This window comes from Sciurus carolinensis, chromosome 17, assembly GCF_902686445.1.
Source record: "Sciurus carolinensis chromosome 17, mSciCar1.2, whole genome shotgun sequence".
In the NCBI taxonomy this organism is placed as follows: domain Eukaryota; kingdom Metazoa; phylum Chordata; class Mammalia; order Rodentia; family Sciuridae; genus Sciurus; species Sciurus carolinensis.
Genome location: NC_062229.1, coordinates 21,684,883 through 21,708,615, shown reverse-complemented (window position 1 = coordinate 21,708,615; position 23,733 = coordinate 21,684,883). Strand labels below are relative to the sequence as shown.

The window sequence follows — 23,733 nt, the reverse complement described above, 5'->3', positions numbered from 1 at the left end:
GTTTTCCTGGTCCCAGTTGGTCCCCTGCACGTCCTACAGGCCCCCACAGTTTACATTTCGGCGCCAGCCTTGGCAAGATGGAGCTCTGGCAGAGCCTGGGCGGGCTGTGTGGGGCACTCTCTTCAGGCGTGGTCGCACGGTTTGTCTCCTCTGGAGACGGGTTTTGTTCCCCAGCTGGTAAGCAGGCCAGGTCGGAAGCAGAAATGGGTCAGTGGGTCAGACTCAGCCCAGTGTGCAGGCTGGCGGTGAAGCTGGCAGAGCTGTGGAGACGAAGCTGCCCTCTGAGCGACGCCCGGCCACGTGAACCCAGCAAGAGAACAGGACCCAGAGTGCGGCGCCCGGGACTGTCTCTTCAGCTAGGGAACGTGCCCCATAAGGCTCGCCGCAGCAGCCCCTAGGCGCGCTTCTGCTGGTCAGCAGAGCATCTCTCCCGCATGGATCTGCCCACCCTGGCATCATGCCCACCCATTATACCCAGATGCTAGGCCTCCGCTTTGCCCTGTGCCCAAGACCTGGGAGAATTCAGACTCAGAGGCGTTGAGGACCCTCGGCCACCGTAAACTTTCAAATGTGATGACCCACACAGAAACCCATGGCGGCACATGTCTCTGCTGGGGGGCTAAAGGAATCTCCGGGGGTCAGGAGGATCTCTAGTGCTCCTCAGCAGCTTGACGCCCCTTCTCCCAGAGGAGTCCGCACAAGGGGTGGAAATGCTTCCCTTCTGGGGCCAAAGAAATTTGAGGAGCACGTCGGAGCCCAGGAGCCACACGGGCAGAAACCTGAGGATCCTCAGAGCTTAATATGGGACAGAGGGAACCCAGGCGCTTGTAGGAGCCACTCCACGTCCCTCTCGGGTCCCTAGAGTCTGAACAGCTTGAGTCTGATCCGCGAGGGGAGGGGCGCTCGGGAGGAGCGAGCAGCAGAGCCAGCGGGATGGTCCCCGGGGGCATGTGTCACTGGCCCTTTTCCTCAACGCCACCTGATTGACCGATTGCCATTCAGGACACCCCATGAGGGCAGTCAGGACGGGAGCCGGGAAGGAAGCTCCGGTTGCTCTGTGGGTCTCCACACACGCAGAGGCGACCCGGGTGGGAGCCGCCACTCCCGCCAGACGCCCCCAGGGCCTGGGCAGGATGGCGGGAAACCGCTTCAGCAGAACCCAACACGCCTGACCCTCAGGACGGGCGACTGGAAACCACCTAGGCTGAGTCCTGTCACCCAGCCTTGTAGAACGGTGGCCGGCACTAACTGCAGCTCGTTAGCCAACGTCGCCCATTACTGTCCTCCAGAAAGCGACAGAACGACGCACCTCAGGAAGACGTGGGGTGCGGGAGAAGGAGTTCATCTCGGGCTCGCTCTCGGTGGGCCCTCCAAATGTGATGCCGGGGACGAGAATAGGGCCGAGGACTGTTCCCCAGACGCTGAGGACCCAACACCCCAGAAACACCGAGCCAAGAGCTGAAAGCGAGTGTCACTCAAGGACAGAGCAGAGGTGGACTTCTCCATGGAGAAGGGGCCCCAGCTGCGTCTCCAAAGAAGGGGTGTCCTGCCCCTTTCAGACGCTTTACAGTCCCTCTGTTCTCCTGGCCTCTCCTCTGCACCCTGCATGTGTGACAAGTGGCCAAGAGCCGGTGATCCTGGGCGCGAGGGGAGGGAGCCCAGGGCCTTCCCCGTGAACAGCTCCTTGCAGGAGGGAGGCCCCTGGAGGCAGGTTGCCTTGGCGACGGGTGGCCAGGAGGGGAAGGGCTTTGGCGACATCAGCGTTTTATTTCCTTTCTTGTCCAGCGGCCCCCATCTTCCCTGCGGGACCTAAGTATTTCTCAGCTACAGGACTGTCTTTTTGTTTTGTGGCCACACTGGGAATGGGCAGGGGAGGCTCCTCAGTGTCCGGCTCCAGGTCACACATGCCCAGTCCCTAAGGCCTGCTGTCCACGCACACTTCCATCTGAAGCAGAGCTTCAAGATGTGGCCAACGCTCACCCCACGGCAAAGCCGTTCCTATTTATACCACTGTTGTGTGGACGTTTTCCATGATTTCACCAAACTCGGGAGCTGTGGGGGGGGGCTGTGGATTTTCATAACAAGTCTTCCAGAACAATCTGACCCTTTATTTTTGGTATCAGGGATGGAACCCAGGACTGCGTGTATACTCTGCAAACTCTCTACCACTGAGCTACAGCCCCAGCCCTCTTCATTTTGAGACAGAGTCTCTCTAAATGGCTGAGGTTGACCTTGAACTTGCAATGTGGATTACAGGTGTCACCCACTGCACCCGCATTTGCTCTTTATTGTGTGATAAAAAATAAATAAAAAATGGGGGTGGGCAGGGATCTGATGAAAATCAGGGAACTCAATAGAGGAAAGGGACCAGGAGGTGGGAAGACGGAGGGAGAAGGAAGGTGTTGGTGATTGACATTGATCAAGTTATATTGCTATATTTTCTGCACGTCTGAATAAGTGGCAACACATCCCACCATTATGGAGGACTGTAATGCACCAATAAAAAATGGGAAGAGCAGCCAGGCACGGTGGCACACAGCTTGGGAGGCTGAGGCAGGAAGATGGTGAGTTCAAATCAGCCTCAGCAATTTAGCAAGGCCCTAGGCAACTCAGTGAGACCCTGTCTCTAAATAAAATTTTTAAAAAATGGTTGCAGATGTGGTTCTATTTTTAAGCACCCCTGGGTTCAATCCCCAGTACCTAAAAAAAAAAAAAAAAAAAAAGGCAAATTTTAAAAAAAATATGTGTAAGATTTGATTTATAAGAATTGACCAGGAATCATTTCTGTGATTTACATTTTCATGTTTTTTTGGCAGTACTGGCAAAGGAACCCAGGGCCTTGTGCATGTGAGGCAAGTGCTCTATCACTGAGCCCTGGGTCATTTTTGATGAAATATGAAATACAAAAAGTTGGGCTGTGTGTTGCTAAAGCAACTGTGGATTCGATTGGTTCATTGAATAACTCATTGCCAGGCTTGGACTTGGAGAAAGCCGTGGGGACAACCAAGAGAGGGACAGGAACAGGCTGTAGCTATGCAGCAATTTCACTGGGATTTCACACTGGTGGGTGAGATGGTGTGATGTGAGCTAATTCTTGAGAAGTCATCACTTTGGTGAGGATCCCAGTTTCATCCCCAGTGTAGGATCTGGATCTGGGGAGGGCAGGATGTAAGGAAGATCTGCCCCCTTGCACTTCATGTCTCAGGTGAACCTGGAGCCAGCTGTACCTGAAGCTGACACAGCCATGGGGCTGAGGAGGAGGCAGGGGATCCTACAGGTGGAAACCTACCTGCTTCCTGCCTGATCTAGCATTCTGCTCAGTCTGGCCGCTTGACAAGTCTCCTGCTGCAACCAGAATGAACAGGCTCCAGCTATGGATGCCAAGGTCAGCAGGGGAGACTGACAGGAGGCTTTGGCCCTAGTGGGGAGAGGCCCCACCTCCTGGCCATATAGGGAATAGTTAACAGAATGGGGATGGAACATGGAGGAGGAGGAGGAGGAGAAGGAGGAGAAGGAGGCTGCAAGGGTGCTGTTCAAGGTGCCTGGGTGGGCAGCAAGGTAGGCCATGGGGGAGGAGCAGTTCCAGGAGGGGAGCTGGGGGTCTAGGGGAATGCTGGATTGAAGTCACCAGATTGACTTTGTACCGAGATTCCAGAATCCCTGTGGGAATTGACTCTGCTGCAGAAATGCCATGAATAGGTCAGGAGCCTTTGCTCAAAAATGCTAAAAAAAATATTAGCAAATTGAATTCAGCTGTGCTTTAAAAGACAACAAGAGCATGTGGGGTTTTATTACAAGAAGGAAAGAAAATGTAGTCTCAGAAAGCCTTCCAGTGAATGAAAAGATGAAAAGAGAAAAATACCAAGAGATCATCTCACCATGTAGGAAAGATATCAGATAACATTCAGCAATCACTTCAATTCTGTAAACAGTTCATACTAAACAGGAAGAGGAGGAAATTAGCCTGATTAAAGATAATGTTTGGAAGGGAACCACCTGCATCATGTTGGATGGAAAAATGGGAGAGAATACATATTCCAGGATGAGACAGGGATGCCCACAGCCAGGGCTATTACTTGATGCTGACGTAGAGATGTTGGCCAATGCAATAAGATAAGAATTATGCCCACATATGATCATGAGTAGAAAACAAAAAAGAATAAATAAACAAATAAATAAAGCAAGACCAGTAGAGAAGAAGTACAAGGGAATTTTGAGACAGCAAAACTATTCTGTATGATACTGTCATGGTGAATGCATGTCATCATGCATTTTCAAACCCACAGAGTGGCCTGGCACGGTGGCGCACAGCTGTAATCCCAGCAACTCAGGCGGTTGAGGCAGGAGGCTGGCAAGTTTGAGGCCAGCCTTCACATCTTAGTGAGACCCTCAGCAACTTAGGGAGACTATTAGGGACTCTCTGGGAAGCTGAGGCAGCATGGAGACCACTGCTTCCCTGATTCTTGCCATCAAATCAGAAAGATGACAGTCAGGTCGCTCAGAGTAACAGGCATGAGTTTATCAGAAAGGATGGAAAAGGAGAAAGGGGACACTCTCAAGGGAGAGAGTGGGTTCTCTCAGAGAGGAGAGGGACAGTGAGCCTCTCCTATGCTCCCAGAGAAGTTTCCAGAGAGTCCCTCTCATGTCCACCTTTTGACTTTTGACTGACAGCAGGATGACATCAGACTTTCAAGTCCCCACTGCAAGAACAACTGTAGGTCACTATGGCCTATATCAATCAGTTTCAATTGGATTCTTAACCATAAGTTCTTACTGATTTTATGGTGAGGAGGAATTATCCTTATCTGCCTGAATTCTGGAATATGGTCTGTAAAAAGGGTTATAAAATCTCCCCCCTCAGGGTAACTTGGGGTCCTCTTGTCAACAATATTTTGGGCCTGCATTTCTCTTGCAGATAATGCATAGTTTGAATGTGACATATCCTGTCCACTGACACCAGGCAGGGCAGCAGGTAAATTGCTTTTTGGAAAAGAAAGCACATGGAGGTCAGCACCATGGGCCCATTTTGTAGAATTATTCCCTTAACCTCGTGTTTCCACCGCTCATATCTGTCTGTTCCCTATCAAGACCCTGTCTCAAAATAAAAATAAAAAGGGCTGAGGATGTAGCTCAGTGGTAGAGAGTTCCTGGATTCAATCCCCAGTAGTAGGAGGAAAAAAGAAAAGGAAAAGGGAAAAAAAAATACTTCTAATACCAGTAAGTGATCTGGCACACAGTATATGCTCAATAAATACCAATCATTTCGAAATGTTTTTCTTTTCAGACTATAAAAATCAATCACTTTAAAAATTAAATATATGGCAGGGGGTGAGACTCAGGGGGTGTGGCGCACTTTCCTAACGTGTGGGACCCCAAGTTTGAGTCCCAGTCCTGCAAAACTAAATAAAATATGTGTCATAGGAAAGGAAACCTTAGATATGTCCTTATTGATTATTTAGAGACATAGAAGAGTGATACTCAACCAGAGATGATTCTGCCCGCCTAGGGACACTGACGATGTTTGTGAACATCTTTGGTTGTCACAAGTTTGGGGGAGGAGGCCAAAGGGAGCCAATGGCCTGCAGTGAGCAGAGGCCAGGAAGCTGCTACACATCCCAGAGGGCACAGAATAGCCCCCAATGCAGAGAGTCACTTAATCCTGAAATATCAACAGTCTCAAGGCTAAGAAATCCTGCTATTGACTAATTTAAAAAAAACTAAGAGGGACCTGGTTATAAATATCACTGGGTAACTTGGTGAATGACTTTTAGTGCCTGTCACCTGGGCAGTCTCACCCTGACCTTTGTTGGTCAGTTTGTTGCTTTGCAGTGCTGGGGATGAGCCTCACACATGCTAGGCAGTCGCTCTACCACTGAGCTACATTCCCAAGTCCCTGCCTGGCCTTCTGTCCCCTGGAAACACCACATCTTATAGTCTAGGCGTTCATGCTGCACATCTGAGTGGCTGATTTTTGTCTTTATTTCCAGCATTTAACTTTTCCAAATCCTAGTGTACTCAACATATGCACCAGACCGATTCCTCCAGCCAGGGTTGGCTGACGTGTGGAGACTCAGAGTCCCTGATCCCTGCTGAGGCTGGAGTGTGTTGCTATGAAGCTAGTCCCTGGGGGTGTAGCTCAGTGGTAGAGAGCTTGCCTGGCATGTGCAAGGTCTTGGGTTGGATCTCCAGCACCATTACCCAGGGAAATTTTTCGCCCAAGAGACATTGGCAATGATTAGAGACAAGTTTGGTTATCACAAATCGAGGGCCCCAAAGAATGATCTGGCCCAAATGTCAGTAGTACTGAGGGTCAGAAACTCTGGCATAGAGAAATACAGCAAAGCACCAGAATAGAGAGTCCGTAAATAACTCCATATGTTTATGCCACTTGATTTTTGACAAAGGTGGCAAGGTAATTCAATTGAGATTAGAAAGAAACCTCTTTTCAAAAAATAGAGCAAACCAACTGGATAAACATTGGTTCCCTACCTCACACCATACAAAAAGTTTAACTCTTAAAATAATACAGCCTCTAGAAGAAAACACAGAAGAATGTCTTAGTGATGTTGGATTAGAGAAGGATTTCTTAGAGTGGGTGTTGGGGGTATAAAATTTGCCTATCATGCACAAGGTCTGGGATTCCATCCCCAGGGCGCACACACACACACACACACACACACACACACACATGCAAAGTTTTTTTTTAGATTAAACACAAAAAGCATTACTCTTCAAAAAAAAAAAAAAAAAGAGAAAACCCTTGCACTACTCTAATTAAGCTGACGAGTGCACTATAAAACAACAACAATGAAAGCCAAAGTGATAGACCAACTTCCTCCATGAATATTGTCACAAAAATTCTCAACAAAATGCTAGCAAATCAAATTTAGCAGTACATTAAAAAGATCATAAAGGGCTGGTGATGTGGCTTAGTGATATAGTGCTTACCTAGCATAATCAAGGCCCTGGGTTCTATTCCCAGTACTGCAAAAACAAAACAAACCAGGATTATACAATATGACCAAGAAGCATTTATTGTTGGAATGCAAGAATGATTCAACATATGATGATCTGTCAATGAAGCATGCACATACACAGAATGAATGGGAGACACATGATCATCTCAAGTGATGCAGAGAAAAACACTTGACAAAACTCAACACAATTTCCTGATTAACAAACACTTACCAAACCGGAAATAGAAAGAAACTACCTAACTACGTGTGGTGGCACACACCTGTAATCCCAGCAGCTCTGGATGCTGAAGCAGGAAGATCGTGAGTTCAAAGCCAAACTCAGCAACTTAGTGAGGCCCTAAGCAACTTAGTGAGACCCTGTCTCAAAATAAAATATTAAAAGGGCTGGGGACGTGTCTCAGTGTTTAGTGTCCCTGAGTTCAAGCCCTGGTATGAAAAAAATTCTAGCCAAGGTATTAAGCATGAAAAATAAATAAAAATCATTTTAATTGGAAAGAAAGAAATGAAATTATCTGTTTTCAGATGACATGAAAAAGAGAAAGAACCTGTTAGAATAAGCAAATTTGTAGAATACAAAATCAACAGATATTTTGTTTATATATACTAATAATGAATAATCTGAAAAGGAAATTAAGAAAACAAATCCATTTACAATCATCAAAAAGAACAAAATACTTAAGAATAATATTAGCCAAGAAAGTAAAAACTACAATATATTGCTGAAAGAAATCAAAGACATAGGTAAATGGATAGACATACCATGTTCATGGATTGGGAGACTTGATACTATGGTCAGCACAGGCAAAGTGTCTAAAGATTCAATGTGATTCCTATCAAAATCCAAATTTTTTCATATAGAAAAATCCATCCTTAAATTCATATAGCATATCAAGGGACCCTGTGGACAAAACAATAATGACAGACACATAAGCCAATGAAACAGAATGGAGCATACAAAAAAACCCACTGTTAATGTATAGTGAGATGATTTTTGGCAAGGGTGCTAGGACAGTCTTTTTCGTTGTTGTTTGAAACCAGGTCTTGTTAAATTGCTGAGGCTCTGCTCAAACTTGTGACCCTCCTGCCTCAGCCTCCCAAGTCAATGGGATTACAAGCACACGCCACCACGCCTGACTGGGAAGGACTGTCTTTTTGACAAATCGTGCAGTGAAAGCTGGATCTCCACATGCAAAAGAATGAGGTTGAAGCCTCGACTTAGCCACATATGAAAATTACCTCCCAATGAATTGAAGACCTAATATAAGAGCTGAGACTATAAAACCATTAGAAGAAACTATAGGGGAAACTTCATGACCTTGGAACTGGTAATGATTTCTTAGATATGACCAAGAAAGCACAGATGTAACTGAAAGCACAGACAATGAAAGAAAACAACAGATAGGTTGGGTTTTATAAAAGTTAAAGAAACAACAGAGAAAGTGAAAAGACACAGAATGGCAGAATATCTGCAAATATGTGTGTGCATATGTGTATACGTATATATTTTTTCAGTGCTGGGAATTGAACCCAGGGCCTCATACATGCTAGGCAAATAATCTACCAGTGAGCTGCACCTCCAGTCCCCAGAATATAAATTTTAAGATTCTTAAAAGTCACCAAGAGCCAGGTGCAGTGTTGCATGCCTATAATTTCAGCTACTGGGGAGGTTGAAGCAGGAGGTTGACAAATTCAAGGCCAACCCAAGCAATTTAGCAAGACCCTATCTCAAAATAAAACATAAGGGCTGTGGCTGTAGCTCAGTGGTAAAGCATTTGCCTTGCACGTGTGAAGCACTGGGTTCGATCCTTAGCACCACATAAAAATAAATAAAATAAAGGCATTTTGTCCATCTACTATAAAAAATTTTTTAAATAATAAAAATACATAGGAAGGAATGGGAGTCAGGGGCAGTGGCTCATGCCTGTAACCCCAAAAGCTCAGGAAGCTGAGGCAGGAGGATTGTGAGTTCAAAGTCAGCCTCAGCAACTTAGTGAGGCCCTAAGCAACTCAGTGAGACCCTGTCTCTAAATAAAATATAAAAAAGGATTGGGGATGTGACTTATGTTAAGTGTCCCTAGGTTTAATCCCCAGTACAAAAAGAAGGAAAAAGGAAAAAGAAAATGCAGTCATCCCACAGAATCTGATATGTGTGGGGGATAATAATGACACACAAACCCTCCAGATGCTCAGGTCCCTTGGGTAACTCCCATGTCTACTCCCAGATATTTTCAATCACTTCACATTACCGGTGATACCGACTGCAATGTAAGCACTGTGTACATGCTCACACATATGCATACACATAAACTACATGCTGTATTGTTTAGAGAATCACAACAAGAAAAAAAGAGTCTATGCATGTTCAGTATGGACACAATTTTTTTTTCCAAATATTTTCCATCAGTGGTTGGTCGGACCCACAGATACAGAGGGCTCGGTGTTCTGTTCATACAAGACTTGTACGTGAATGTTCATAGTAGTTTTATTTGTTATAGCCAAAATCTGGAAACAACTCAGATGCCATTCATTGGAAAAGGAATGACACACTGTGGTCCATCCATACAATGGAATACTACTCAGCAATGAAAAGGGAAGAAATATCGATACACACAACAACATGGAGAAATCTCTAAACAGTAACCAGACCAGCTTGTTCTGTCCTCAGGGGGACCTCAGCCATGGGTGTCCTTTATATTTCTTCCCATCCCAGATTCTGTTCTAAGTGAGGACCACAAACAGGTCAATGATTCAGTCATTGATTTTAAAATTGCAATGGTCAGTTCTAAGTTCAAATCTAAAGATATTCAATCGAGACAGATTGCACAGAGGGTCAGGTCTCAGAGGGGTAGGGAGAGGCTAGATCAGATGGTGTGTATGAGTTTCCTGTGGCTGCTGTAACAACTTATCATAGACCAGGTACAAGGAAAAAACAAAAATGTATTCTTGACTCTTCTGGAGGCTAGAAGTCTGAAATCCAGACGTCTATAGGGCATGTGCCTCTGAGGGCTGTAAGAAAGAGTCCATTCAAGGCCTTTCTCCTGGCTTCCGGTGACTGCGGGCAATCCTTGGAGTTGCTTGGCTTGCAAATGTATCACTTTAACCTCCATCTCTCTTCCTGTGGCTTTCTCCCCTGTGCGTGTCCGTGTCTCTACTCCATGTTTTCTAAGGACTCTAGTCACTGGATTCGAGTAATCCTATCCCTATGGACTGTTTGCCTTAATCTATTAGTCAATTAAACCTGCAAAGACCCTATTTCCAAGGAAGTTCACTTTCTGAGGTTCTAAATGAATTTGGAGGGGAAGCTGCTCAACCCCGTACGGGGCCCTCATTGCAAGGTGACCAGGGAACATTCCCCTGAGGGTATAGGGAGGCATGGCACCTGTGTGGTCGGCCCAAGGTCAGAGGCCAGGTGGTGTTTGACTCTCCTCCCTGGGAGGAAAATGGAGGGGTGGGGAGAGCTGGTGTCCAGCTCCTGTGAGCCCCTGATTTTCCATATGGCATTGGTCAAGGTGCTACTCCTCTCTGGGCCTCACTTTCTCTGCCTGATAAATGGGGCACAAAAGGTAGGGCCTGAATTCCTCCAAAATCCTAGTTAAGGTTAAACACATTCCAGGGGAAAGTTGGAGTCTTTTTCAGGCCCCGGTGTTGGGTCTGGGGGTTTTCTTTTCCTTTTTCTTTTTCTTTCTTTTTTCTTTCTTTCTTTCTTTCTTTCTTTCTTTCTTTCTTTCTTTCTTTCTTTCATTATTATTATTATTATTATTTTTTTGGTGGGGTGCATACCAGGGATAGAACTCAGGGCACTCGACCACTGAGCCACGTCCCCAGCCCTAGTCTGCATTTTATTTAGAGACAGGGTCTCACTGAGTTGCTTAGCGCCTTGCCATTGCTGAGTTTGGCTTTAAACTCATGATCCTCCTGCCTCAGCTTCCTGAGCCACTGGGATTACCCACCTGTGCCACCACTCCTGGCAGATCTAGGGGTTTTCTATGTTGTTCAGAAGAGAAAACAAAATCTTTCTCATTGTGGATAGAGAAAGATCCAGCCTCATTTTGTGGGGCAGGGTGAGAAGGGGTACAGCGGCTCGCAGGAGGAGCAAAGCTGGGAGAAATGACCTCCTGGTGGTGGAGTCTCGGGTCTGTAGTACCAGGCTTATTTGCATCTTATGCCCTCCAGCCAATCAGAGGTGGAGCCTGTTGGCTGGTGGCCTGGGATTGGTCCACCATGAGATTCCACCCAAGGTGGTTGGTCCAGGCTGGCCCTGCCTTCAGAGGTTTGTCTCTCCATGGTCTTGACCACCACTGTGTCCAGGGCTGGGGCTCCAGGTGCGGGCCTCTTCCAGCTCCTGCCCCAGGAAGAGAGGATGGGCCTCATCAGTGGGCAGGAATCCACGGGGCTTTTTGGTTCCAGGAAGGAATTCTTCAGGACCCTGAGGGAAGGCGAGAAGAAAGGCCCCATCAGACATCCTGTCCCCAGACGGGGATACTGATGACCTGGGAGGACCAGCTCTGTGCAGGATCACACAGTATCTCCTGTCCCATCCATGGTCTAGACCTGCCCCTCTGTCTGCAAACCTCCATCCACCTCTCTTCTGTCTGCCTGGGCCACCTGCAGTTCAGGCCACTAATGCTTGCCCAGATGCCATGGCAATGGTACCTCCCGCCTCTCTCTGTCTCCATTTCTCTTCAAGAAAAATATTTTCCCATAGCAGCTGGAGGGAACTTTAAAACACTCTGGCCAGGGCTGGGGATGTAGCTCAGTTGGTAGAGTGCCTGCCTTGCATGCACAAGGCCCTGGGTTCAATCCCCAGCACCACAAAACTCTGGCCAAACCATTCCCTCCCGGGCAAGCCTGTTCCTGCCAGGGCAGTGCACCGGCTGTGCCCTCTCAGCTGTGCCCTCTGCTCTCCCCATGGCTGGCTCCTCCTCGTGTGCAGGGGGCGTCAAGTTTTCCAGGACAACCAGCCGACTTCCCTGGTTGCAGATGCTCCTCACTGCGGCATCCGCTTTATTATCTTAACCCCCGTAGCTGCTGGGATTGAACTTGTTTCTCTTTGTAGATGTCATCTGCTCCCACGAGCAATCACATGGTTTTGGCCAACATCCATCTGCCCCATCTGTATCTTACGTAAGATTTTTCTCTGAGTTGGCTCATTTTTGAATTAAGCAATTTTATCTTAAGAAGAGACTATATAAGCTATTCTAAGGGCAAATCACTTTCCCATGCCAGAGATAGGAAGTGATTGTTAAAAAAAAAAAAAAAAGATACAAGCAAGGCGCAGTGGCGCACACCTGTAATCCCAGCGGCTGGGGAGGTTAAGGCAGGAGGATCACGAGTTCAAAGGCAGCCTCAGCAACAGCGAGGCCCTAAGCAACTCAGTGAGGCCCTGTCTCTAAATAAAATACAAAAAGGGGCTGGGGATGTGGCTCGGTGGTTGAGTGCCCCTGGGTTCAATCCCTGGTACCAAACAACAACAACAAAAAACAGACATGAGAAAAAATAAACAGTATTGAACGGTGCTGGCTCCCGTGACAGGGTGCACTACATACTACTGAAGATGAACCTGCACACGCCTGAGCATGTCCACGGGAGGGAAGAGAGGCTGGGACAGATGGGGACTCACCACATCCCTCCCCTGAGTTATGGCCACAGCCCATGTGCCCAGAGCCACAGTACTGTCCCCTGCTGTGGAAACCCAGCCTGAGACTGACCTTCACCAATCTGTCATCCAGGGTGCTTATTTCCTCCTTGGGGGCCACTGATGCTGTCTGTCGAGCAAGGTCCCACCAGAGCAACCCAGGGCCCAGGGCGCTGCGCTTGGTAGGGCCTGAGGGGCAGGGAAATTGTGGCCGTTGGTGACAGGCGGTGGGGCTGGAGCCCTGGGGAGGGGGGTGGGTTCCAACCCCAGCCCTGCTGGCCGCCCGCTGGCCCTCTCCGAGCCCATTCCTCATCTGCACAGTGAGGGGATGTCAGCACTGCTGGCTGAGGCTGGGTGGGCTGGCCTGTGCTCCCTCAGAGCAGCGTCCCCAAGGTCTGTAATGGCCCCTAGCATGGAGCTCAACAAGGCCTAGGGAATGGAAGGCGGCCATTCCTTCAGGACATGTCCCTATTCATTTCCCTTTGCTTCTTCCTGCTTCTCTGTGGGAGTCAGAAATCCCAGGAGGGCACGGAGTCACCACGTGGATGACAGAAAAGCATTTCAGCACCAGGGACAGCGCCCGCGGCCCACCCACTCCAACAGCAGGGACTCCAGCGTGGAGAGGGGCTGCTCACGGGAGCCTCACTTTCTGCCTCTGCAATAGCGCCAGCCTTGGAGGTGGGGGCCGTCGCCGAGGTGAGGCGGCTTAAAGGGGTCCCACGTGTCAAGCATGGAGGTGCTCCCTCCTTCCTCTCCCTGCTGGGAGGGGCCCTGAGGCAGGGGGATGACAGGGTGACCCCGGAGGAAGCTCTTGCGTCGCTCACCAGTCAGATAGCTGACGAGGGCTCCGCACAGCATAGTGGTCAGCGTGCCTAGGGCTCCGTAGTACAGATAGGAGATGGCGTAGAAGCTGTCCGCTAAGGCCGGCCTTGTTGGGTCCATGCTGGAGCTGGAGGTGGGAGGCATGGCATGAGCCTTCTTTTAAAAATTAATTAATTAATTAATTAATTGACTTGGTGCTAGGGGTTGAGCCACCTCCCCAGCCCTATTTTGTATTTTATTTAGAGACAGGGTCTCACTGAGTTGCTTAGGGCCTCGCTGAGTTGCTGAGGCTGGCTCTGAACTCGAGATCCTCCTGCCTCAGCCTCCCCAGCCGCTGGGATGACAAGCTGAGCCTCCTTCTCCACCCCTGTCTACATCCAAAGCCGCACCCAGGCCTCCCACTGCTTCCTATCTCCGCTGCCACAGCCTGGCCTGGACATTAGCGCTCACTCCATGGGTTCACCAGGGGCCAGCGGCCAGCTCTACTTCCCCCGCGATGCACTAACAGGCACTCTCCACGCCCAGCCAGAGTGAGCATCACTAAAATGCATCTCGATCGTCTCCTGTCACTGCCCATCACCATTCATGGCTACCTATTGACCTGAGTCAAACCAAATAAAAGTCTTAGAAGAAAATATGTTCAAAAATCTATGACTATGGTTCAGACAAGGATTCTTAGATATGGCAAAGTGGACGGAAGCAAACAACCGAACTGGACTTCATCAAACTGACAACTTCTGCCGGGTATGGTGGCGCACACCTGTGATCCCAGCAACTCAGGAGGATGAAGCAGGAGGTTTGTGAGTTCAAAACCAGCCTCAGCAACTTAGCTAGGACCTAAGCAACTCAGTGAGACCCTGTCTCAAAATAAAAATTAAAAAAGGGCTGGGGATGTGGCTCAGTGGTTAAGCGCCCCTGGGTTCAATGCCTGGTACCAAAAAATAAACTAACAAATAAATAACAACTTTTAGGCTGGAGCTATAGCTCTGCAGTATGGCTGGCACTTAGCATGCGCAAGGCTGTGGGTTTGATCCTTAGCACCACCAAAAAATTTTTAAAAATACATAAATCAATAATTTTAGTAGGAAGGAAAATTAAAATCTTTCATGTATCAAAGAACACTATCAAGAGGATAAAAAGATGAATTATAGAAGGTGAGAAAGTATTTGCAAATTCACACATCTGATAAGGGCCTAGTACCCAGAATATATAGACATATATAGAATATGTAAGTTAAAACTGAAAAATGAAAGGACAAATAACCACTGGGGCTGTGGCTCAGTGGTAGAGCGTCATGTAACACACACAAGGCCCTGGGTCCATCCTGGCACCACAAAGCAATTAATTAATTAATTAAAATTTAAATTTGAAAAAGACAAATGACCCAATTTAAAAATGGGCAGTGGGGGCTGGGGATGTAGCTCAGTTGGTAGAGTGCTTGCCTTGCAAGCACAAGGCCCTGGGTTCAATCCCCAGCACCGCAAAAAAAAAAAAAAAAAAAAAAAAAAAAAAAGGGCAGTGAATTTGAATAGATATTTCTCAAAAAAAATATATATATATATATGAACACCCAATAAACACATGACAAAATGCTCAGCATCATTGATCAGGGAAATGCACATCAAACCCACAAGGAGAGGCCACTTCACACCTTCCAGGATGGCAGGGATTTTTTTTAATGGAAAGTAACAAGCATCTGTGAGACTATGGAAAAGATGGAACCTCACACGTGGCTGGTGGGAATGTAAGTTCTACAGAATTAGCATCCGCTCGAGCGTTTCCACTTGCAGGTACACACCAAGAGGAACGAGGACACATGTCACACCAACACTCACACGCAAATGTTTACAGCAGCGACATGCACGATAGGCAAGAGTGGGGCGACCCAATGTCCGTCAGCAGATGAGCAGATAAAGAAAACGTGGCCCGTGCACGCAACGCAGAGTTACTCAGCCAGAGAAAGGACCGGAGCCAGCAGGGCTGGGCCCTGAAGGACGCCGAGGCCAAAAGGCTACGCTGCATGATCCCCGTTAAATGAAATGTCCAGAAGAGGCAGATCCATAGCGAGAGAAGGGGGCTGGGGAAGAGGGGAATGGAGAGGGAGTGCTAATGGGACAGGGCTTCTTTCTGAGTTGATGAAAATATTTTTGGGTTAGATAGTGGTAATGTTTGCATAAATCTTTTGAATATACTACAAGACCCCCTTTTTAATGGTTAATTCTGTGGTATGTGAATTCTATCTCAAAAAACAAATCCAATCCAGTCAAACCCTCCACCTGCATGATGTCTCCCACCCTTCCCTCCTCCCATTAAATCCATCCCAACCTCTCTGCAGCTGGACTGCAGCAAGCGGAAACTGGCCTCAGGGCCTTTGCACTCGCTCTTCTCTCCTCCCGGAATGCTCTTCCCTAGTCACGCTCCTTCTTCATCTGGGTTCAGGGTTCCTCCCTGAACACACTGTCTCAGGCCAAATGTCTGCCACCTCCCAGACCAGCCTGCTCACCTAGAGGTCCTGCTGGAGGCGTTGGTAGCGAGGATCGAATCCAGAAGGACAGAGGTGTTGGCTGAGAGAGTCACGCAGCCAGAAGTGGATGACGGCAGGACCCCCATGATCTGTGCACTGGGTGGGTAAAGCGTGGCACCCATGGCCACCCACAGCGAGAGAGACAAGCCGGCGACCAAGCCGGAGAGGACACCCTGGAAGCGGAGCCAGCATCAGGGGAGGGGGCTGCCGGGCCACGCCCCCTCAGGCCCTCAGCCCGCCCTTCCCCACTCACCCGCGTGTTGCAGGCGGGAAGGAACATCCCCAGGACGAAGGCCCCCAGCAGGGGGCCGCTGATGACACCCATGACTGTGAAGGACCCCTGTGGGAGTAGCGGGGTGGCGCTGAGCGCAGAGCCGCCCCCTCTTCTGGCCTCGGGTCACCCGCGAGGAAAGCAAGACCTGGGGGTTCCCTCGTGGGCTCAAGACCCCGAGCGCCTTAGCTTCCCTAAAGGGAAGGGACCCCTGCTTCCCGCCTCTCTGGGCCGTAGGCAGAGATGCCATTCTCTCTCCAAGGCAGGGAGGTCCTTTCTGTCCCCAGGACAAAGCCCCCACCTCCCACCTCCTCTCACCACAGGCCAACCGGCGCAGGAAGTGTCCTACCCAGACCCTCCCTGGCCTCACTTCGAGGTGGACGGTGCCCCCACCCTCTTGCGGGCAGCAGGACCAGGCGGGCTGCAGGGCTCACCTGGAGGACACCGCCCCCCAGTAGCGAAGACAGAGCCGCCACCGTGAGACAGGCTGAGCCGTAGACGAGCGCTGCGGGGGAAGAGCGGCGGCAAGGTCAGCGGGAGGCGCGCGCTGCGCCCCTGTGCCCTGCCCGAGCCGCCCCAACTCACAGAGCCCCTTGGAGATAATCACGAGCTTCCGGGGCGCCAGGTTGGGCAGCCGGGGCTTGATGAGGTCTTCCACGGTGACTGCGGCCATGGCATTGATGCTGGTGGATGCGGTGCTGTGAGGTAGGAGATGAGGGGTAAGGCCGCCTAGGGCGTGTGGCGCCCGCTCTGGGGTCCACCCATTGCGCCAGCCACTCAGTTACCAAGCCGGCCAAGATCCCACTCATCAGGAAGCAGAGGTGGGGGTGACCAGAGTGCCCCAGAGTGGAGGAGAGGTCCACCACCTGTCCTCCACCCAAGACATGAAATACTTCCAGGAGAGCAAGGGTACTGTGACCAAGGTCACAGAAGACAGAAAAGCTGGTTGCAGAGGGGAGTGAAGGCATGTGACCCGAAGTCCTGGAAAATGCATAACCCCCAGGGCTGGAGTGAGGGTCAGCACCATCAGGACCGAGGACAGCAACACTGGCCTCATAATAGGTGCTCAGTAAACACTCATTAGAGGGGGGAGAGCAGAGGAAGAGGTTGCCTCCCTGCTGGGTGATAAGGCGAAGACGCTGGAGCTGTGCTCAGGCGTGCCCTCTGCCAGAGCCCACATGGACCAGCTGGGGTGAGAGGTAACTGAATGGGTGGACGGACGTGCCCAGAATATTCCAGCCCCCAGGGAGCAGTCAGGAACCAGGAGGCCCTCGGGGACTTAGATGTGGCTGCTGAGCAGGTAGGAGACTCACCTGAGGGTACCACTGTAGGCACAGGCAAGAAAGAGCCCGGGGACTCCAGGCAGCTCCTTGAAGATGTCCAGCACCAGCAGGGGCATGTACTGAGGGGGACGCTGGGGTCAGGCTCCAGGACAGCAGCACCCCAGGGGAAGTCTCCTCTCTGTCCCGACCCTGCACATCCCCCGTACCCAGGACACGCGGGGCTCAGAGTGAGCATTGGGGGTGTGTGTTGACTGAGCACATAGATCTGAGAACTGTCACCGAGCCCCACTGTGTGCCAAGTCCTGGAATCCCAGTGACACAGGGTCCCATGTCATCAACGTGTTACTCATGAGGACTGTGAGGCCAGAGGTGACACAGCTGGGGATTCTAGGATCTGACCCTGGAGGTGGACAGCAGACGAGAGGGCCTTGCAGCTTCTGCTGACTCGGAACCGCATGGCTCAAGCTCCAGTTGGGGTGTGGGGAATGGGTCCTGGTCCCAGCCCTGCCTGACCTGCCTGCTAACCTCTGGAGTTTTCTTCCCGTTAAACCCCAGTTTCCTCATCTGCAGGGCGAGCGCTGCGGCAGCCTTGGTCTAATCACACACTGGGAGAGCCGATAGCAAACTGACTGCTTGACAAGGGAACAGTGTGAGGAACAGCAGGGCTCGGGACAGTTAGCATCAACCTCACTTCATGCTGGATCACATTCCCTTCTCCTTTTTCTTTCTTTCTTTTTTTAACTGAAGGTTGAACCCAGGAGCATTTTACCACTGAACTACATCCTTAGCCCTTTATAATTTTTATTTTGAGACAGGATCTTGCTAAGTTGCTGAGGGTCCTACTAAATTGCTCAGGTTGGCCTCAAACTTGCGATCCTCCTGTCTCAGCCTCCTGAGGAACTGGATCACAGTGCTTGCCACTATACCCAGCTCCATCTCCTCCTTGATATCCTTTCGGGGCTCTCTGTGGTTCTCAATATGAACGTACCCCTCCCCTGCTCACCTGGCTCCCCATCGCCTCCCAGACTCTCTTTCCCTTCATCCCAGAGCCTCCTCTGAGCTCTTTCCTGCCTCTGGGCCTTTGCACAGGCTGTTCTTTCTGCCAGGAGGCTTTTCTAGCTGCATCGCCTGAGATTGGAAGTGGGGCACAGCACCGACCAGGAGCCTGAGTGGGGCTCACCTGATCAGGGGCAGAGATGCGCCCCGTGAGGAGAGGGTCACAGTTGCTGTAGAACACGAACATGACGATGCCGCAGAAAGCTGCGCTGGACACGATCAGGACCAGTCCCAGCTGGTTGATGAGGAGGGCCCTGCGGGGAGGGGCAACTCAGACCGGGGAAGGGGGCCGCATCCTAGAGACTGGCCCTGCGGCCCCCGCACTCACAGCCTGGCCTGTCCCTCCGAGCGGCAGGCCACGTAGCGCTGCACCTGGGCCTGGTTCACGCCATACATGGAGAGCCACACCAGCGTGCCTCCCACCACGAATGTCCAGAACGTGTAGCGGCTCCGAGGATCGGGGTCGAAACTGGGTGGAGACAGGGCAGGTCAGTCATGCGAAGATGTCACATTGGCTTCACCCTCCCCGGGACCCCCAGGTAACCAGGCTGGGGATTCTGGGCCTGGAGGGAACACCTGCTGCGGGCCCTGAAGTGTGAGCCGGCGCTTGTCTGATTGCAGTGCATTTTATTGTTCACCAAGTCTTCTGTGGAAGTTCACAGAACACACTCCGGGCTGCGGATGTCGCTCAGGGCTAACAGGCTTGCCCAGCGTGCATAAGGCCCTAGCTTCCATCCGCAGCACCAGAAAAAGAAAAAAGGGAAATAGATTGTTCTTTTGCTGCCTGGCTCAGTGGTGCATGCCTGTAATCCCGGAGGCTCTGGAGGCTGAGGCAGGAGGATCGCAAGTTCAAAACCAGCCTCAGCAACTCAGGGAGGCCCTAAGCAACTTAGCAAGATGCCTCTCTAAATAAAATATCAAAAGGGCTGGGGCCGTGGCTCAGTGGTTAAGGCCGCTGGGTTCAGTTCCTGGGACACACACAAATCATTCTTTCTTTGTCCAGGTGGGAGCTCCAAGAGGCTTCGGGTCCAGTCTGGGCCAGGCACAAGGGGCAGACCTGGACACAGACCTGCCTCTCTGCCCCAGCAGAGCCAGTTCTGGGCCAGAGGGAGGGACAGGGCTAGGGGAGTGCAGAGTGGCGGGCTGGGCTCTGTCTGCAGGGACATGGGGGAGGGAGCGGAGAGGCTGCCTGGAGAGGAGGCATCGCAGGTTCTCCTGGGGCACAAAGGGAGGTCACTTTCATCCTTTCACGGTGTCCTCCTTTCTAGTCCACTCACTCCAGCAGGTTGACCCTCGAGTGATTCTGAGCAAGCCCGAGCACGCGCCAGGGTCCTCCCATGAGCATGGTGCCACGGACCAGGATGGCCCAGAAGCCAGCCAGCATCACCACCACCTGGAACACATCCGTCCAAATCACAGCCTTCATGCCGCCCTGTGGGTCGGAGCAGAGAGGGCTCAGTCGGGAGCTGACTGGCCAGCCCTGTCTGACTTGAGGACCAATGTGTCCCTCTCCCTTAGTTTCCTCATCTATAAAATAGGGTTAATAATAGTTTTGCTTGTGAGATTTAAATAACTTAATGAGTGAAAAAGACTCAGAACAGCACCTGGAACTTAAAGGATTCAGTGAGCAATTACTACATGACTATTACTATTACTCTGACTGCTGTCATTATTAGTTATTGTTATTATTATTATTATTATTATTTGGTACCAGGGATTGAATCCAGGTGCACTTAACCACTGAGCCACATCCCCAACCCTATTTTGTATTTTATTTAGAGACAGGGACTCACTGAGTTGCTTAGGGCCTCGCTAAGTTGCTGAGGTTGGTTTTGAATTCACGATCCCTCCTGCCTCACCCTCCCCAGCCACTGGGATTACAGGCCTGCGTCGCCACACCTGGACATTATCAGTTATTTTTCACCCATCCTACCTCATGGCTTGCTTCCCCTTAGAAGTCTCTAGCTTTTTCTTTGGAGAAGACCCCCTCCCTGTCTGATTGGCTGTAAGAATAGCCAATCAGAGCATCCCAGTCCCGCAAGCTGTCTAAATGGTTCAGCCTGAACATGGAACCCAGACCAGAGTGAGCCTGAGGCTTGAGACTGCTGCTAGGCCGGTGCTAAAAGGAGTTCACTTTCTGCTGGTCAGGAAGTCAGAAGAGGTGGAAGCCTGGAGCTGGTGGAGCCCAGAGAAATGGAAGAGGGACACAGAGGACTCCGTTGGAGGCCCCGAGTCCAGCCATGCCTGAAGCTAGCCTATCCCTAGGTTCTCAGCAATAAGCCTTTGAGATCACCTTTCATTATAAAGAAGAGAACTGAGACCCGCCTAGGACAGGGGCTTCCTCAAGAGAAACGGGGGGAAGAGCGGTGCTGGCCGACCGAAAGTCTCCCCCATAGAAGACCCAGTGGGTATAAAGCCCCCGCGACATTCGTGGGGACACTCACCACAGTCGTGTAAAAAGTGCAGATAATTCCGGTGGACAGGAGGGACGCCCAGATGTCCAGCCCGGTCACTGCAAAAAGATCCCCCCCAAATGAGGCCTCCCTGCGGAGAGCAACGTCTTAGGCCCTCCTCTCCCTCCCGGTCTTCTGCCCAGCCTTCTCCTCCTGGACACCCTCCCCTGCTCTCCCAGGCAGACCTTGGTTCAGGATGAGCGCAGGTGCATAGATCACGATGCCGGTGTAGAGCATCTGTAGATAGAGGGCGGGGCGGTGAGGCGGGGCGGGGGCAGCAGCAGGTGTGCGGGGCTTGGGCGGGGGGTGAGGGCGGGGTCCTGTCGGGTGCGTGGGCGGGGCCGACGGGGAGGAGCTACACCGCTGCGTGGGCGGGATCTGGGCGGGGCTCGCTGGTTGTGGCGGGGCCTTGGGCAGGGTCCCGGGTGCTGCGGACCCGCTGTGAGCTTAGCGGACTCAGGCTGGACGCCGACCGCGCCGCGTGGGTGAAGGGGCACTGAGGCCACTCACCGTGGCCACCAGGTACTGCAGCGTCCCGCAGAGCCGCACAACACGGCTGAAACGTAGCTCCAGGTACTGCAAGAAGGAGCCGAGGACTTGTGGTCACTGGGACAGCCTCGAGGACTCTGGGGTCCCTGCCAGACCTCTTGGTTTCTGCCCTCCCTCTGAAGGCTAACTGCGCTGGCGGTACTTTTGCCGGAGCGCCCCGCACATACCCGGATCTGTCCACGCACACGTGCCATCCCGGTGCCTTGCACAGGACGTGTGCCCTAGAGGAGCGATCCGTGTACACGTCCCCCCACTCACGTGAGACCGCTGGGGTCGCTCCGCTTACCCCTACAGTGCCGGCGGCCAGTGGCATCAGGCTACCGAATTCCGGCCCCATTGTCGCTTTACTCTCTGCCCTGGAGGGACATCTTATAAATTTCTGGCCTTGGACAGGCGGGAAGCCTGAGCAGAGAGGCGCCCTTGCTCAAATCAAGGTAGAAGGAAAGGATTAAGCCGGGTTTTGAACCCAGAGATGGGGGTCGACCCCTCTGGGGCGCATGAGTAGGAGTGTGCGGGACATGTCGGGGACAGGTGTGTGCCTGCCCACACGGAGTACACGCGGGGCTGATGCCCGCCCTTGCGCCTCCACCGAAGACCCAGGACAGCAGCTCCTCTCTTCCTCCTTCCTGCCCCTGGCCCCACTGCCTGGGGCCTCTTCCCAGAACCCTCCTGCAGGTCTGCCTGGGGCCGGGTCAACTCCCAGGAGCCGAGCTGCCTCCTCTTGCACAGTGGCTGGGAGCCCCGCCCGGGGCCTCCAGCACCTGTCCCCTGGGACAAGGCAGGTCCTGCCTCCGGGTACCTGGTAGGTGCTGGTGAGCCCCAGGCGGTAGAAGACTGGCAGGAAGAGCTGGGCGGTGAGCAGGGAGTTGAGCAGCTGGCCCAGGCACATCCAGAGGAACTTGAGGCCGTAGCGGTAGGCCTCGGCCGGCACCCCCAGCACCTGCACCGCGGACATGAAACTGGCCGCCAGGGACAGGCCCACGGGCAGGGCCGCCAGGCTGCGGCCCCCGGTGAAGAAGTCCTCCGCGCTGCGCTGGCCACCCCGCGCCAGCCCGACCCACAGCCCGATGCCGGTGGACACGAGCAGCATGAGGGCAAAGACCCCGTAGTCCCAGGCTCCGAACGTGGCCCGCGCGCCTGCCTCCGCAACCTCCATGAGAGCAGGTGCGACGGCCAGCGGTGTCCCGGGCCCTCCTGGCAGCTCCGTGTGCTGACAGCAGGGAGGAGGCTGCACGGGTGGTGGGAGGATGCTCAGGCCCCTCAGGAAGGTCACACGCCTGTCCCCCTCCGGGTGGGGCGACAGCACAGGAGGGGCAGGGGCTCCCTGGGCTAGCTGCGCTCTCCCTGTGCTCCTGCCGTCTATCTGTCCACCTCACCTCTCTCTGGACCCAGCTGCCAGAACCGGTGCCAGCAACTGGTTGGTCTGTCCCCCTCCCCGAGCCCTGTGCTCAGTGCTGACAGCGGGAGGTCGCAGTGAGGCTTAAAGAAACAGTTCCAGGTTGTGGGCTGAGGATTTATTGAGCTCAGGGGTCAGAGTGGCTCCGCCCCAGGCCTGGAGGCGGGCAGGACCCGCACCCTTTCAGCTCTGGGACAGACCAGCTGGGAAAGGCCATGCGGGTGTCTGCTGGGGGTGGGGGTGGGTGGACCTCCCCCCCCATTCTCCCCCTTCCTCCGGAACTTTTCCCTGTCAATGCCAGCTGTTGACAAGTAGGGAAGCAGGCTCAGAGAGGGCATGTCATTTGTCCAAGCCCACACAGCCTGCTTCAAGCACTCGAAAGTCCTGCTTTGCTCTGGGGTACTCCTTCTCCCACCGAACAAGCGTTCACTTTCAGGGTGCTGTGGGTGTCATAGGGAAAACTGCTGGCATCAGCCCCTCCCCACAACTAGTGTTCGGATCTACCCTTTCCCTGGAGTCTCTGGGGAAGGCCTCATCAAACCCCTGCCCTCTGGGTCGCTGGGTGGGAGACATTCAGGGCTCACAAGTCCTGGGTGGGTACATACTTGGGGGATTCTTTGCTTCTCTATCTGGGAAGAGAAGAATTCTCTGGGGTCTCAGTTTCCCCATCTGTAAATGGGAACAAGAGAGCCTCTGAGGACTACATTGACCTGGCGGGTGGGAGTGCTTTGCCCGTCGCTTGTGAGTTCACTGCTTCGTTCGTTCAC

General features: G+C 51.9%; 1 protein-coding gene and 1 non-coding gene across 3 annotated transcripts; one reads left to right on the top strand and one right to left on the bottom strand.

The window, feature by feature from the left end:
* Positions 1-10,855: 10,855 nt before the first annotated feature.
* Positions 10,856-23,009, bottom strand: Slc5a5 (solute carrier family 5 member 5). 2 transcript variants are annotated; one of them, XM_047531745.1, is made up of 15 exons: positions 22,370-23,009; positions 21,532-21,597; positions 21,207-21,258; positions 21,013-21,080; positions 19,846-20,000; positions 18,897-19,037; positions 18,693-18,822; positions 17,543-17,631; positions 16,815-16,927; positions 16,664-16,734; positions 16,212-16,298; positions 15,938-16,131; positions 13,437-13,561; positions 12,686-12,801; positions 10,856-11,403 (listed from the first exon to the last, which is right to left on the bottom strand). In XM_047531745.1, exons 1-15 carry the CDS (start codon positions 22,724-22,726, stop codon positions 11,242-11,244), a joined length of 1,926 nt encoding a protein of 641 aa, XP_047387701.1. In that variant the 5' UTR covers positions 22,727-23,009; the 3' UTR covers positions 10,856-11,241. The 2 variants fall into 2 exon arrangements, with proteins under 2 accessions (XP_047387701.1, XP_047387702.1); XM_047531746.1 differs by having other exon boundaries at positions 19,846-19,961.
* On the top strand, positions 14,845-14,918 carry Trnaa-ugc (transfer RNA alanine (anticodon UGC)). The gene has a single exon. It is a non-coding gene; the product is annotated as a tRNA-Ala (tRNA).
* Positions 23,010-23,733: the final 724 nt, after the last annotated feature.